The sequence below is a fragment of the Populus alba genome, chromosome 4 (assembly GCF_005239225.2).
Source record: "Populus alba chromosome 4, ASM523922v2, whole genome shotgun sequence".
Lineage (NCBI taxonomy): Eukaryota > Viridiplantae > Streptophyta > Magnoliopsida > Malpighiales > Salicaceae > Populus > Populus alba.
The window spans coordinates 7,862,412-7,878,699 of record NC_133287.1 but is presented as its reverse complement, the minus strand read 5'-3'; the positions used below and the strand labels follow the sequence as shown (position 1 = coordinate 7,878,699).

General features: G+C 34.3%; 2 protein-coding genes across 5 annotated transcripts; both read left to right on the top strand.

Moving 5' to 3' along the window:
- The first annotated feature begins 722 nt into the window (after nt 1–722).
- On the top strand, nt 723–14,299 carry LOC118049463 (uncharacterized). 4 transcript variants are annotated; one of them, XM_035059463.2, is made up of 18 exons: nt 728–1,012; nt 1,769–1,867; nt 2,363–2,550; nt 2,646–2,750; nt 3,136–3,236; nt 4,195–4,273; nt 5,212–5,223; nt 5,392–5,457; nt 6,071–6,139; nt 6,240–6,296; nt 6,526–6,603; nt 7,980–8,077; nt 8,167–8,212; nt 8,388–8,515; nt 9,483–9,588; nt 11,107–11,169; nt 12,489–12,554; nt 13,753–14,299. In XM_035059463.2, the coding sequence occupies exons 1-18, from the start codon at nt 898–900 to the stop codon at nt 13,936–13,938; spliced, it is 1,662 nt and encodes a 553-aa protein (XP_034915354.1). In that variant the 5' UTR covers nt 728–897; the 3' UTR covers nt 13,939–14,299. The 4 variants fall into 4 exon arrangements, with proteins under 4 accessions (XP_034915363.1, XP_034915354.1, XP_073264864.1 ...); XM_035059472.2 differs by lacking the exon at nt 6,240–6,296 and having other exon boundaries at nt 723–1,012; nt 6,071–6,169; XM_073408763.1 differs by lacking the exon at nt 5,212–5,223.
- Nucleotides 14,300–15,509: 1,210 nt separating this feature from the next.
- LOC118049482 (uncharacterized) lies at nt 15,510–16,088 on the top strand. The gene has a single exon (XM_073408894.1). It carries the CDS (start codon nt 15,510–15,512, stop codon nt 16,086–16,088), a length of 579 nt encoding a protein of 192 aa, XP_073264995.1.
- Nucleotides 16,089–16,288: the final 200 nt, after the last annotated feature.

Sequence of the window (16,288 nt, the reverse complement as noted above, 5' to 3'; positions counted from 1 at the left end):
TTCTTTCAAATAAAACATAATACATGTTTTGATAAATATTGTTCTTGAGGTTCTAAATTTTTAAAAAACTAGTTAAGGAATTGATGAAGAGTGTATTTTAAACTGTTTTGGATGCTTTTTAAAAATATATTAGATAAAAAAAACATTAAATTAATATATTTTTTCAGTATTTTTTTATGATTATAATATACTAATATTAAAAATAAAAAAATAATATTGAAATACAAGAAGGAATTAATTTGTCTCGTTGTTATATAAGAGTAAAGTGGTTAATTTTATTTATTTATTATGTTTATAACATTTCTTTTAACATTAATTATATTTTTATTTTTTCTCATACAATGTTATAAAAACAATTAAAATATATATTTTTAATTTTTTTTTTTGAAACTTGGTATCAAAATTATAATAAGATTTTATTCAAAAAAATGGAAAGTCAAATAAATCATGTTTTTAAAAAGGAAATTCACATGGAAAGTAAAAATTAGTTATATAAAAAGATTTTGATGAAAAAAATATAAAATTATGTAAGAATTTTATATGAATTATTGAGTTTGTTTTTATTTTTAATTTCATAGAATAAAATATAAAAAAAAACACAACATGTTATTAATTACAAGTAAAAATGAAAAAAAAGACTTATTATTAGTTATAAAATCTTTACATTTACCATTTTGAAACTTGAAGTGAAAAGATATTGAGAAAAAAAGAAGAAAAAAGAAGTCTAGAGGAATCCTTCCACTTGGTGCACCGCAGAATATTATGTTTTCCTTCCTTGTTTTGAAGCCAAACAAGCCCTTACTAAGGTCTCAAGTCTTGACACAGGGTTTAACAAGCACAACAGTAGTTTCAGTATAAACCCCACAAAACCGCTTTCTGTATAGTTGACAGAGAGGGATGCATATGAGACAGCTGGCAGCTAAGTTTCTGAGGAGAACCCATTTTCCTCCTCAGAGATTATCTTCTTCTAGTGAAATTACAACAAGCAATGCCTTGCCCAATTCACTCTCCAGTATGTATTTTCTTGTGTTTTTAACATTTTTTTTTCTTGTCCAGTCTCACTGTGATGCTTTTGATTTCTAAACTCACTTTCTAGCCGAGAATCTCATGGTTTTGAATAATGGGTCAATGCTGTTTTTATCAACCTTTTCTTCTTTTGGTGAAAGTTTAATTCTTTGATGCTTGGATGCAATAAAGATTGGTAATTTAGTGTTCATAGTTATTGAAAGAAATATAGAATCATTGTACCGATGGGAATAATGGTGAATTATGAAATTTAAGCCTTAATTCCTGTTGTTGGCTTTGTGCCAATTTTTTGACTTGCGTATTGTCAATTGTCATGTCTAAAGTTTATGAATTTCGCTTTTAATATTTTGTTTTTGATATGGTTTATGACTTCACTACAGTTTTTAAGTGGTATTGCTTACATTTGTTAGACGCTAGTGTCGAATTCATTTGCTTTATCACATTTTTTATGATAAAAGAGAGAAAAACTTACCAAGGAAGAGGGTGTTATGCTAAATTGTTCTATTGTGCAGTTGTCACATATAGAATAAGACAGACCTCTCCATTCTTTGTTTCGTTGGTTTAGAGCAAAATATACCCTGTTAAGCCTAGCTAGCATTGTTATGAACTCTTGCTGATGGCATTTAAACTATTTCAACCTCTGAAGTATTTTGTTTGATAGCATGTTATAAATAAATATATCAGCTAAACTTTGCAGTCAATAACTTTTGCAGTCCTTACCATCCTTGTAATGTTCTTTCAGGTAAAACAAAATGTTCCTACAAATATGGTTTTGGAGGGCCTAGTTGGAGGATGAACTCTAGGGATTGTTATCTATGGACTGTTCTCGCTGGACAAGCTGGTAACTTCTGTCTTACTGGGCTTTTGGCTATTTGATTTTGCAGTTCAATGTAATAGCATTTCTAGTTGTTAATGATTTTTTGATGTGATTGACAATCATGTGTTAAGTAGCTTTTGTGACTGCAGTTTTAAAAAAGCTGGTTTTAAAAAATGTGTTTGGTTAAAACTATTGTGATATTGATTTTTACATGTAAAATAAATGAAAAACAGGTCATTACAAATGAAAAACAAGTTATTTTGGCTTCTACAAAACCAAGGTTTGAAACACAATTATATGTAGAGCCCAGTGCAAAAAGCAGAAGTTAGTTGGCTAACCAAACAATTTTTTCTCCATGATTGGGAAAAAAGCTAAAGTTACCATAAAGACAAATGGTCTCTAAATGTGGTGCAAATAAAATTTACTAGAAAATGGCACTTTGGGGTTTTGTAAGTTAATTTTATTTGGTGATTGGATGAAGTCTATGACACATTGGCAATGGTGCTGACATGTTTGCAGCAATAATTCTTGGGATAAATGCCAACCCTGTCTTGGCAGACGAGCCTCGTGAGAGCAGTTCACAAAATGATTTAGATACAGATAGCATGTTTGGGTTTCGCAAAATTGAGGATGGTTCTGTAATATCCAATGAACATACAGCAAAATGGAGGCTTTTTTCTGATAAAGGGAGGGAAGTCTTCCTGCAGGCAAGCATGTTTTGCTATCTGCCATGGTTCTTTCATTTCTTTCATTTGATATCGTAACCCATAATTTAATCAAATCTGGTCTGTGATCTGAACAGGGGAAATTGGATCAAGCTGAAAAGTTCTTCTTTTCTGCTCTACAAGAAGCAAAAGAGGGTTTCGGGGAGAAGGATCCTCATGTTGCCTCATCTTGCAACAACTTGGTAAGCTTACTGTTTAGATGCTTTCAATGACGTAGAGGTGGTTTTAGTGTAGTTGTTCTTTTATTAAATCTAGTTTGAAAATTGCAGTGAATTAGATTGTAGATTAAACTTTTGGAAATGCCACTGTTTGTGCACTCCTTCACTAGAGTTCTGTTTTTTTTCTTTTATAATTCTCGTCTAGGTCACAGTTTTTCTTTCTTTGTTTCTTATTATTAAGAAGAAGAAATATCATTTTGTTTTCAATATGTCAATAATCAGGCTAATATAAGTTGATAGTGATCAGAATTGTTTCTGCTGTCAAGTTAGTCACTAATTGGAAAAGTTAAACAAATTATGGAATATGTTGCATGTAAGAAGCCATTGTTTCAACTTGCTTTTGTTTCAGGCAGAGCTATTTAGAGTTCAGAAGCAATTTGATAAAGCAGAACCTTTGTATTGGGAGGCCATCAAAATTCTGGAGGAATCATTTGGGCCAGAAGACATCCGGTATAATGTTATTATTTGGGAAGTAAGACAAGCAATTCTCTATATCATTTTTAATTATTGTACATAGTGAACTCCCTTGAATCTCTTGCAATGCTTGATTACCTTTATATTTAGCTTCTTAAGCAACAGTCTTTGTATTTGATCAACATCACTAAGAATTAAAACTATAATAAAATTTAAGAAGGAATTGAAGACTATCAATGTAGTGAATACAGGATAAAACTAGACAGGTATTTATGCACACATTATGATTTTTTTCATTTCAGTTATGGTAGCCAACCAAATTGGGAGGCGATGATCATATATAGACATTTAGGCCCATACTATGATATCTATATTGGTGCAGCACACCTTCCATTCATCCAGTTCTTGCCTCTCTCTTCAACTATGACTGGAATTTGCAGAATGTTATTTAGCAAGGATAAAATAAGGAGAGGGTGGATTGGGGTAAGAAGGAAGAATGAAGAGAGATGGAAAAGTGATCCCATTCTTCTAGCTGTCCCTTTTGGTTAGCAAGGAAAAGAACAGAAGGAGAGTGGGGAAGATTAAATGAGTGTTAAAATAAGAAAAAGCCTCCTCAGCTCATGAATGCACCGGCAATCCTTCCAATTTAGGACTAAAAAATGTGAGAATGGAAGAAAGTAATGGATTCATTTGTTCCATCTGTGGGTATACTCTGGCCCAACCAAATGGTGTTAGTATCTCTTCTCTCGCCTCCAATCTTTCTCCTTTCCACCCAAGCAAACATGGTGCTAATGGTTAGAGTTGCATCTGAATCGACAGCTAATAGTTTTGTAGTTCATTAATTATATAAACAATAGATCAGTCAGTCCCTTGCTATGATTGATTCAAGGACCATAGATTAGTGGCTTTTGGCCTGGTAAATAACTAAGAAATGAACTTCTCTATTGTTGTGTCATTGTTGCTTACACAATCACATAATCCTGTTATTGCACAGTGTGGGTGCTGCGCTTCACAACCTTGGGCAGTTTTATCTCATGCAGCGGAAACTGGATGAAGCTGACAAGTGCTACGAGGTAAAAGGATTTTTCATATCTTGTCTTAGTTTGTTTGCAGTTTCATGAATTATGATCAAAAGTTTCATATGCACTTACTGGTTAATTTTCTGAATTTCTGCCAGTATTTTTTTTTCATTCCACCCAGTTCAAGAAAATCTGTGTTGGACATATTTTTCCTTCAGCATGTAATACATTCAATCCTTAATACGCCTTAGTCATAGTGGAATGAAGAGTGAAGTGCTCATTGAGTGTAGATGGTTCCCTTTTTTAGGTGATGAAATTTGGTGACTGGTTATATGAGTCAAAGTTCATGCTAATTAAAAACACAAGATAAGAGAAACTTGGGTTGATTGGTTTGGCCATCTAAGAAAGGTACCAATTATTGTAGTGACAAATTAACCAGTTTCTCGGGATGGTGAGGAAGGGGAACTATTGTTTTGTGACTGTGAAAAGAAAATATTGGCCTGGATCGAGTGCATTCTGAAAAACTCTGTAACCATGTAATTGACTGAGAGCTTTGTTATTTACATCATTAAACTTATCATTTCTTCAGTTGAGGTACTTGATTGTTGAAATATGTTCCGTGGTTTGGTATTTACTGCGTGAATATCCTCTCCTAGAGAGGGAAATAGGTAGTTCAATGAGCATCTACTGTAGCAACAGATATTAGACTCATAATCGATTGCACTATAACTTTATACTTTTAATAATAACATAGAAACTTTATTGCTAAATAGCATTTGAATGGAACTAGCATTCTGGAGGACTATGTACATGTTGTGTGCACTAAATATTTCTGTTCTTCCTTTTCTCTCCTTTTAATTGTCTTTCTATCGTAAGTATTTTTATTAATCTAGCAAAGATTATTCTTTTCAGTCAACAACTAATGTTTTTCTGCTACACATACTGATAATTTCTGCTGATCTGTGCTCTTCCCTTTGATTTCCCTTTGGCAGCGTGCTGTGAAGGTACGGACAAGTACTTAAATGCATATATAGCATGCATGCATGATTCTCTTTTATCCATTTTCAAATTTCAATTAGCTTTGAAGTTCTTATTTGTTGTTCTTCTTCTTTCTTCCATTATCAGCTCAAACTTTGAACTTGTAACGCTCAATGTAACCTTATCTTGTTCAGATAAAAAGGCGTGTTTTAGGACTCAACCATACAGATTATGCAGATACACTGTATCATCTCGGAATGGTAATAGCTATGTTGTATGGTTGCTTGTGCTAAATCTATTTGTCAGCTCATTTTAATATCATTATGCTCATTGTCCTTTTCACTGTTGATGGTTTCATGTATTTAGAGAATGTATATGACCTGGTTAACAATAATTAACTCGTTGTTGCATATTTTTATTGATATTCTAACCTTCCATTCACTATACTTAATTAAAGGTTAATTTCTTTCAATTTTAATTTTGTTTCAGATTACATTAGTTCATAAGTTATATCCTTGAAACCAATTTCCACAGAAAAAAAAGAAGGATCATAATTCAAATACCATCATCCTGGCATGCTATGCATGACACGTCTTCTTCAGTGCAGCACAACTAGGACTTAAAAGTCCTTAACAACACACAATACAATTGAGGATATAAAAGATTCACAAACTTGCCTAGCATAGATTGTTTTGAACACTCTATGATGAAGAAAGAGGAATTTTAAATTTCAAGCAGCGTCCCCTTGTCTTTTAGAATAAAAATTGCTTCCTTTTGTCTGTGGTTCTTTAAACAGTGCTGTTCTTTTTGTTTTTTTTTTCTCTCTGTGTGTACTTAGTTGGCTTATAGATCCATATATCATTAATGTCACAGGTGCTTTATCTCCTTGGAAAAGAGAAGGATGCTGAAGCCCTCATTCAAGAATCTATTAAGATATTAGAGGTGCATGACTATGCTGCTCAATTAGTCCCGGTACTGAATTTCCAGCAATTGTTTTATTTAATTTATTTCTTTCGCTCCCATGTCTTCTTTGATTATACAGGAAAATGGCATGGGGGACTCAATTACTTGCATTAGGAGATTACAATTTCTCTCTCAGGTTGTGGGGTTCCTTTTGATATACATATAGTAGATTTTTCTATCATGTTAGCCTTTGTGATTAAAAGATTAATTCATTTTGCTGTACCATGTCTTTCAAGTTCAACTTATGCAGTATTTTTTACCACATGCAAATAGGTTTATTGTTTCTACCACACTATCCTTTTGTGTGACTACTGCATTTTTCAACCTTCTTGTATAGTTTACTTATATTCTCTTTTCTTTTCCAGATGTATCTAAAATCCAATCGTCTTGCTGAAGCCGAGGATGTACAAAGGAAGGTGCTGCAGATTATGGAACTATCAAAGGTGCAATATAGTTTTTCAAATTTTTTGATGTTAAATTGTTCATTGTTTGCTTTCTTTCTTCTAAATAATTCTCTCAGGATGCTGTTCTGCTCCATTTTTTTTCCACGTCTTGTTCTTACTGATTTAGTTCCCTTAATTCCCGATAATGTGTTGAGTTGCAACATGCTTTGTTGAAGCTAGCAAATGCAGCTGAAATATATCATTCTGGTCTTCATCTACTGTGATATTTGTCCATTTCTTCTTCATTGCATTGGTTTATAGCTTATCTTTAAGCTTCCATTTTAACTAGTGGAATAGAAATTTCTTTGCCCATTCCCCCTGGCACTTGGTATCTTGTTTTTCCTTGGTATAAACTTGTTGCTTTGGCCCTTTATGGAGCTCATGGATGCTTTGCTTCCCAGGCCATGCATTTGTTTTAGCTCATGTACCTGTTGTACTGGGGTTTCATCTCCTTACATGTCTTTTTTTATTTTTATCCCAAAATAGAGAATAAGAAGGGTGAAAAGGATTACATAACTGGAGAACATGTCATCCTTCCGTGGTACTAAGGGAAAGAAAGCCAAACGAAACTAGAGTAACAGTGCAATAAAAATTATTCTCTTGCTGTCTTTGGATTTATCAAAGGCAACACCTGTATCAAAGCACCATCAAGAAGCTAAGAAAATTATTCTCTTGGATCAAAAGGTGAGATAATTTCTTAATCTTGAACATTTTAGAGGTGTCAAACCAATGGACCTGCAAACATTGCATGTTTTTGCTTTGGATTTCCCAAATCCTTTGTGCTGTGTCAAAAGCAAGTCTTCCAGAAAGGACACGCACAATTTTCCAAGGTTGAGAAAAACATGGGCCAGCCAGAGCTCCTGGCGACTGAACAATTCAGGAATAGATGACCCAGGTCTTTTATGCTGTTAGCACACATCCACAAGCATCCGGAGCCTGCCATTTTAGGCCTTCTTATCTGCAACAAATAGCAGTGTTATCTTGGTGAGGACTGCAGACTAAATAAAAATGCTATGACCATAGGGTACTTGGCCTTCCATGAAAAGTTGGCTAAAGGAAACCAGGAAGAGAAATATTGGACTAAGTTTAGAAAGATTATTATGGTAGGAGCTTGTCCATGCAATACATTTGAAAGAAAGTCATATACTTGTGTGCACATCCTATTAGCACCTTTTCTTGTAAGGATTTTGTTATAGAAGATTAAAATTTTGCAATGACATCCCATCCTTGAGACCTTCAAGATTTTGCAAGGAAAAACCCTGTTGGTCACGAATCTAACTAACTATTAAAATGAGGTGCATCTTTCTTCCTTTAAATTCTGATGATTCTGTGATGTCATCATTAGCTCCTGATGTGATAGCTACCTTCTAATTCAGGGATGGAATTCCATGGACACAGTAATAGTAGCTGAAAGGCTGGCCCTAACCCTACAGTCAATTGAGAAGATAAAAGAAGCAAAAGAACTACTTGAAAGGTGAGAAAAATGATTAGGATAACTGTAGAACAAAAGATGTGATTGTTGGCAACACAAATTAAATTATATCTTATAACTTTTGATTGCAGGTGTCTTGAGGCTCGGAAGTCCTTGCTTCCCGAAGATCACATTCAGGTTTATCATTCTGACACATTCAACTCATAAATTATAAGGAAAAAAAAAGGAGTTGACATCATTTGGATGAGTAATCTTAACCAAAGGATGTGCTTTTATTTTTCACTACTTTATGATAATGAAATTTAGCTTGCATGTGTTTTGTACATGACTTGCTTCTGTTCTTTGTGGACAGATTGCTGCAAATCTGCTTCATATTGCAAGGGTTGCAATGTTGAATTCAAATCGGCTGAGAAAGATAAATATCTCTGAAGCAATTGCTGAGCTTGACAAGGCAAAAGATCTTTTGCACAGTACTACAAGGTTTGCCTTATTCTATAGAAAAGTACTCGGACAAACAGTACTCATATGATTTGAGAATGCCCTGTCAATGTGAACATTGTCATATGTTTATTTTTTTCTTTGCTTCCAATCTTAGATCATGTTTTTTCATTTATGTACTTCAGTGTTTCTCTATTTAATCATGGTTAATAAACATGGGACGTGGTAGATACCACTTTAGATTTCAATTTGAAGCAAGCACAACAAACAAGCAACCTTGGGGCTTCTCAATCTGGTTTGAACAATAAACTACTTTTTTTTTCTGGATATTGTCCTAATGTGGAATGCGTTTGTTGATTGAGAAGTTTAAAACCCATTGCTAAAGGTCACATGCAGACATTTAAGGACGACTATTTTCAAAATTTCTCTCATCTTAATTCAATACAACTGCTAAATTTCTCTCATCTTAATTCAATAAAGTTGCTTTATTTTGTTGTTTTGTTGTTGATGGTTAGCCTTTGTTGAAATTAGATAGAAATGTGCCTTCTTACATAGCAATCTACTGGAATAGGTATACATTGGGAAACTCCTAGATAGTTCCTTACGGGGTGGGGTGTGTTTGAGTTGATGATATAAGACTTAACCAAATCATTCAATATTTCTTTTTGATAAACAATGTGGTTTGACAATCTAGGGTGATGTACACATTTAGTTGACTTATTCTGTACATGCATGTTTATACTACTTCCGAGTGTTATTTGTTATATTTATAATCTAAAAAAGAAACATATGTATTCCCTTGTTCAGCTTGTGTTCCAGTAATTTTTCCAGTTCAATTACTTGGCATATAATCCTGCAAACTTTAATGATTACATGGGTCCTTCAAACTTTATCAGATTTGAGATTGGAATAACTTAATTTGGCTTTGCTAATGTAACTTCTATTAGTATCATCTCCAAGCATTGTAGGTTCTTACAGATCAGTCATATGCAATTATCTTCCATGATAGGATAGCACGCCAAGTCTTAAATAAATTGAGAACGCAAAAAGGGAAAAAGCAGAAGAAAGGTGCATCTGAAATGAAAAGAGAGGGGCATGCGGCAGTGGTCATAATGGTCAGTTCCTCTCATTCTGAATGCTTGCATGCTTAGTCAAGGAAAATGTTGTCATACAAGAGCTAATGTTCTTGTTCTTTGATATTGATCAAACATCCTTGTTTAAAGTTATTATGATTTGTTACTTCTTTTAATAATGTAGCTGAAGGTTTACATATAATTAAAGTTTGTTTTTATTTTGTACTTTCTCTATTGCACTCACAGACCAAAATTGTGCCAAACTGGGTATCATACTTCTTCATGAATTATGGAAAGTGAAAACTTTGAACTCAGAGTGATTATATTGGAGTTTCTATTAATTTGTCCCCCGAGGAACTGCTTTCTCTAGATAATGAAGAACGAAAATCATATATTCATAACCTACAAGAATCATCTCGTGGCATTGCTATTAATGTCTATTTTTATTTTTACTTTATTGTATTGTTAAGATCTCACCAAGATGCATGAAAATACTATTAATGTCTATTTTATTTTTATTTTTAATTTATTTTATTTATAAGATCTCACCAAGACACATGAAAATCTGGTTCTGTGTTGACCACCAGGGTAGTGGGGTACTCTCTGGTCATTCCATCACAGTATATGTGGGGCCATTGTAATTTCTGTCCTAGTTTACTTCCCTTGATTATCATCTCTGTAGAAACGTAAGTATGAGGTGCATCAAAGGGAACTGTTTTGTAAGCAATTGTGGATTCTGGCATGGTTTAATATAATGTTTGAATTTAGAGGTGACATTCTGGAAATTTTTAAAATTCATCTCAAGTGAAGTTATATGTAAAAGAAGAGTCATCTCATGAACTTGAGAAATGCTGGCCTTTATCAAATTGTGAAACTGTTTAAGTTATTGACCCTATGTTTTTTTGAACTTCGTTGTTTTTGCTTTCATGTTTCCTATTTTATTCTGTTCTTTCTATCTCTAGCATTGAGCCTTTCTTTGTTTTTATTGTCACCCAATTTCATTTCGAGTTTTGCTCTTGCTTTTCAAAATCTTGTTTTTTATTCATTCCAGTTCACTTGTCAAGATCAAGAGGTAGCGTTTATTTCCTCTCTTCCACCGACTACAAGTTTCTGTCGATGACAGGCACTTTATTTCTAAAAAATAAAATACAAAATTGAAAGAGAATTTGGAGAAGACATTCCAAAATTATGCAGCGAACCTGTATCCACGATCAAAGAAGAAAGGCTAATTAAGTAATCATTCAAATTTGAAAGATAGCACTGAAGCAACTGAGTTTTTGTGATCAATCCTCTTTTTTAGCAATCAAACCCTGGATCGTGATCTCCAGTTTCTCTTCTTCCTCTGAAAGTCTTGAGAACATTTTGTTGCATTTATTGAAAGGATAAATTATGATCTGTTACCTCGAACATCTAAAATGTAAGACAAAATAGCTCGGGGTGAATCATTTTGAATTCTTAATTCATGTTAACTTTATGAGTTATCTTGTGACATATTGCACATTGTGGCTAGAATCTAGTTGTTCAAAATGGAAACAACAGGAAATTTCATTTTGCTTGCAGTTGCAATCACTGGATACTCTTGGACTTGTGGAGACTACAAAACAAGAGTTACTGGAGTCACAGGTCAGTCTTAAAAATTCCCATTGGTTAATGATGAAATTTTGAAGTTTCTCCTTTATTTTTACTGCAGAATACAAACTTACTCAGAATTGTTGGATATTGATGTGATGTTAAAAAGGGTTGTTCTGTTACTTTCTATAACATATAAAAGCGTAGCAGTTCCATTTCAAAAGTTATTTTTAAGTTGCACCTGAAAAGACACAACATACAAATAGATGCTCAATTCTTAGTGTTAATTTTTGGTAGGGTTCTCATAAAGTAGATGCAAGCACGCCTAAACTGCCATCAATGATGCATGCTGTCCTGTGCAATTTTCTGTTTTTCTGTTTCTCTTCCCCCTTGAGCACCCTGTTGCACAGAAAGTGCCTATTAACAAGGCGCATTTCCCCCCCTTTTTTCTACATCTTTCATATAGTATGGTACATTTACTATCAAAGATAATATGCTTGTGAAGTTAAATTACCGGGATCTATGCTATGAAGTGTCAAATAATTCTAAAAAAGATATAGAAATAATGTGTCTATTTGGATTCATATTGATGTTATGGTGCGTCCCATATGCCTTTTTGTCTCCATATTTTTTAATTTAAAAGATCCCAGCTTTCTTCCCTCAATTCCACCCTCAGTGGAAATTGATTTTTGTGTAGATCTCGACTAGAATTTCCTGCAGCATTACCCAAACTCTTGAACAACAAACAAAATAAGTTCGCACTTTAGTCCTAAACTAGAAGTTCTTTGTCCTCCAAATTTTGCTTTTTGGTTGACTTTATGCTATTCATTTTTTCTTACGTGTCATATTTCCTTACTTGAGAACAAAGAACCAGATTGGTTAAACGAGCGGTTATGATTATTTTGTAAGAAAGAATATTTCAATGCTCTTTATAATCCACCTTTAATCCTTGTAGAGCTTGGGAATCTTTGGTCATCCCTGACCACCAGTATAATGAAACCTGTAAACATCTCACAATAAGGTGTTCACCTCCAGTGAATCTCCAAACATATAGGAAGAGCTATGGTGTTCAACTTTTCACGAACCTGATTCTTTTGATGATACAAAAAAATTTCTTCCGATATAATTTTCCACAAGCTAATTTTATACTGAAGCATTTTTTTTTGCATCTTAGTATCTTAAATTGGGAAACATGATGTCCTTGAATGAACAGTGGAAGATGAAAATACTTGAAGCAATACTAGAAATCTAATTCTTCGAGCTCATAATTAAATCCTAAAGTCTGCTGCTTCTAATTTATTTTCCTCAAATTTCCTTGTCTAATTAATTTATTTCACTTTGCTAAACTACCTTTTGCTTAATTTGTAAAACAGGGAGAGCATTTACCCTATGTTGAAGCCGAAAATGTCCTTTTGCAATGCATTTCATCTTACAAAGAGGTATGTTTTGCAATTCATGGGAGATTCAACTTTTGTGAAGTTGTGGATGTCTAGCATTTGGTTTTTTTAAAACCTTTGAGATCTGCTTGGTTTCTGTCCTTTTCTTTATTGTCTGTGCGGCCAGTTTCATGTGTGCAAGTTAATCCAGATGCTGTTGCCAAAGATATGACTTTAATTCAATTGTGTCCAGCGTGGTAGGCCGGGTAGGAATCATTGTTCTTGTATACCAAAACTAATGATTGCAGAAGAAGAGATCATGGCCTAAAACCTGTTAGGATGAGAAATGAGTTCGTTACTCTACTTCCAAGTAGGAAGCTAGCCCAATATCAACAGGAAATATCAATAGCATTAACCTGATAAAGAACTAAGGAATGTCATGTGAAATTTAATGGTTATTTATTTTGTTACCTTTTTTGCAAAATCTGATTTCAATTCCAAATCTCAATTTGGGATATGTTATCATCTTGATAGACCCTACCCGGATGGCATATGGAAAGAAAATGAAATGAAACACGTTCTTAAAATAAGCAATGACTTGGTGAATTTTTGGGTTGATAGTGAAACTGATCTCCTTTGTGGGGAATTTCCCCAAAATTCATATATTAGGGATCTGCAACTTATGGAATGCCTAAGAATTGCCTGCAGAAAGTAACAAAAAAAAAAAAAAAAACACTTGTTCAGTGTTGTGAGGCTCACTGTCCTGGGCCTCCAGGCCTTCATCTAACTTCTTGCATGTTTCTGATGTTTTATTTCTTGTAATGGTGGTAAGTTAAATGCTTAAATTAGCTTTCAAAGCTTGTTCATTTTCACACATGAAACTTGAATGTCCAATTATCAATTAGGTTCGAGTTTTGCACGTCGCTTTTTAACTTCTAAACATTGGCCTTTTTCTTTTTTGAACATTCCGTTGTTTCCCAGTGCCTTCTTGTTGTTAGTTCACCTGTCTTCGTTTTTGCTTCTTTTGTTTGAATCCTCTACATTCCTTCCTAGCTGGATTAATTGATTCAAAATTGTGAATAGGAACCTTTTCTGAGGCTTCCATGAAACAACCAATTATTGCAGGAAGTTAGAGATACATAGATGTTATATCTTAACTCTACATCTGCGTGAATATGTTTCTCTTATCTAGTTAAGGGTTCTTAGATTGCTTATGAGGAAATGATACTAACTTAGGCCAGACGTTTTAATTTTTATGCAGTTTGAAGCTGAGAAGTTAATTTCTGATTCCCCTAAAGTAAAGACCGAGTATCTTTCATGTTTGAAGCATCTTTTGAGCTTGATGATCGATACTGTTAACAAAGATAAAGTCACCTTAAAGGATTTGGATGATGAAATCAAGCGTGTTGAAGCTGAGATTCATGATCGCTCAAAACATAAACCCTAAAATAGTTTCAGGTTTGTGCCAGTTGTTCAAGCCAGAATGAAACCACACTTCCAAAACCTTTGGTACCTCACATACAATGCTGGAAATATTATGTGCTCGTTGACGCTTTTTGGTGTGTTTTTTTTTGGGTGTATCACTCTTGTGATCTTTGTTTGTTAGCTTGAGAAGCTGGTAGTTATAATAAAATGTCAATAAGAAATTGTATGGAGGCACAAATGTATCAAGAACAAAAAATCACAATTTTTCTTAGTTTTGTAGCAAATAAAATGTTTAGCTCATGTCTACAACTCCATGGATACTGATGGGTATGTAATTTTTGAATATTTATTTTATTTAATAAATAATAAATAAGTTATGAATATTGTCAAATCGTTTTGAAATTTAACCTAAAACTAACCTGAAATATATGTAGAATATTTTGATTTTTTTATTCTAATATATATATATATAACAGAAACTTAATTAATAGAGTATGAATATTTATATGATAAACAATGAGTAGTGGATGAATATAAAAAATTATAAATTGGATGGACATCCTTATATCTACCCCATTTCTTCTCTTTCCTTTTCCGCTGGGCTGTACCATTTGTCACTGCTTTTAAGGGCTGTACTTCTTGCAGCAATAATGGAAAAGGTGCAAGAGGGCAGTGAAGAAAAAACAGAGATAGCTGAACCACCACTTGGCTAGGGCTATAAATAGGTAGAGATCTTTTCATGTGAAGTCGGAGCTCTGAATAGACCAAATCTCATTAAACTAATCATCACTTAACCTCCCATGCATTTGACCTTATCCTACAGATGCAGAGCAATTTAAGTTGGTGGGATAGCTAGATGAACTTGCAAGGTTCTCTCTTCCAAGTTATTTCAAGAATTCTTAGAATGTTTGCTTGATTACACCGGTCCTGGAAAGGGCGGGAGAGACTCCTCAGTGCAGTCCAAGACAGTTCATCGGAAAACAAAAGTAAAAACAACAAGCTCTTTCAATATTCACGACTTGGAGTTTTTCTTTACAAGAAAGAGACTTGAACTCGGAGATCTGGTAGATGAGATGGGATACATGACTCGTTGAGGATCATGAGATTGGTATGACATGGGAACAAGACTCCTTGCTTTTAAGTGGAGTTTCATGGCAATACATGGGCCTCAAACTTGTTTGCTTGTGCGGCATGCCACGTTTTAAACTTAAAGCTCCAATAAAAAGCAGCAAAAAACTGGTACTTGAACCGCAATTTAAAACAGTGTAGTAAGATAGGTTCTTGCTAGGAAAAAGTTTTGTGTATGATCAAGACAAGGTTTCAAGTGTAATAAAGACGAGGTATGTAGACAAGCGAGAATGGTATACGCCCATAACAACGAACGAGTCCTCTGAGGACCCCAATTAATTTCCACCTAACAACACAACCAATGGACCAGAATAGAGCCAAGCAAGCAAATTCCTTCAAGAGATTAGATACCTTTCTTGAAGAATTTAAAGATGCAAAACCACAGTAGAGAAGGAAATACCAAGTTTTTATCTATAGCGTGGAGCTTGATATTTCCACATATTCTTCCAATATCAGATATCCCACATGCCTTCCATCCCTCCCTTCAACATTTTCATGGAGAAAAAGAAACCTAAAGGTGGTGGCAGTACTGATGATTTAGCCCTAGTAAAAGCCGCTGCATGGGCATGGTACCACCATGGTTCAGGGTCTGAAGGAAGGCCGATTTGTGAATTTGATGTTACAAGAACTCATCAAGCTCCAAGACCATCAAGATACAAGCTAGAAGCTACGAGAACAATGAAGGAAGATACCATGGGATCAGGATCAGAAACGCCGAGTCCAATCCGTACAGACAATTCTCTTCTTGATAAATATGAGAAAGAGAGCATTTCAAAGCAACTTGACTATCTTATAGAGTCAAGCAGCAACAGATTTTATGGCTTCAAGGTAGATCATCTTGATCATGACCACAGAAGTATGTCGTCATTGGATAGTGATAAGACTGGCGGAATGAAGCAGAAGAAGAAGGACAAGAAGAAGAAGACGTTTTTACAAGGGTTTTGGCGAAGACATTCGGTTGTTTGTGGCACAAGGGGAGATGTGGACACAAGAGCCTTAGTGCGTTGTGGCAGCGGCAGCGGCCGGAAAGTCATATTCCGGTAGTTGGGATATTGGTTAATTACTTGTCGAGCCACGGGATGCCCATGCTTGGTGAATTAACAGTAACTCGTCAAATTGTCGTTCCCTACACAAATTTATTGCAAGAAATGGCTTCCAGCTTTAGATAGATACTGTTCACTTGTGTGTGTGTGTGTGTGTATATATATATATATTATATATATATATATGGAGACACTTAATTA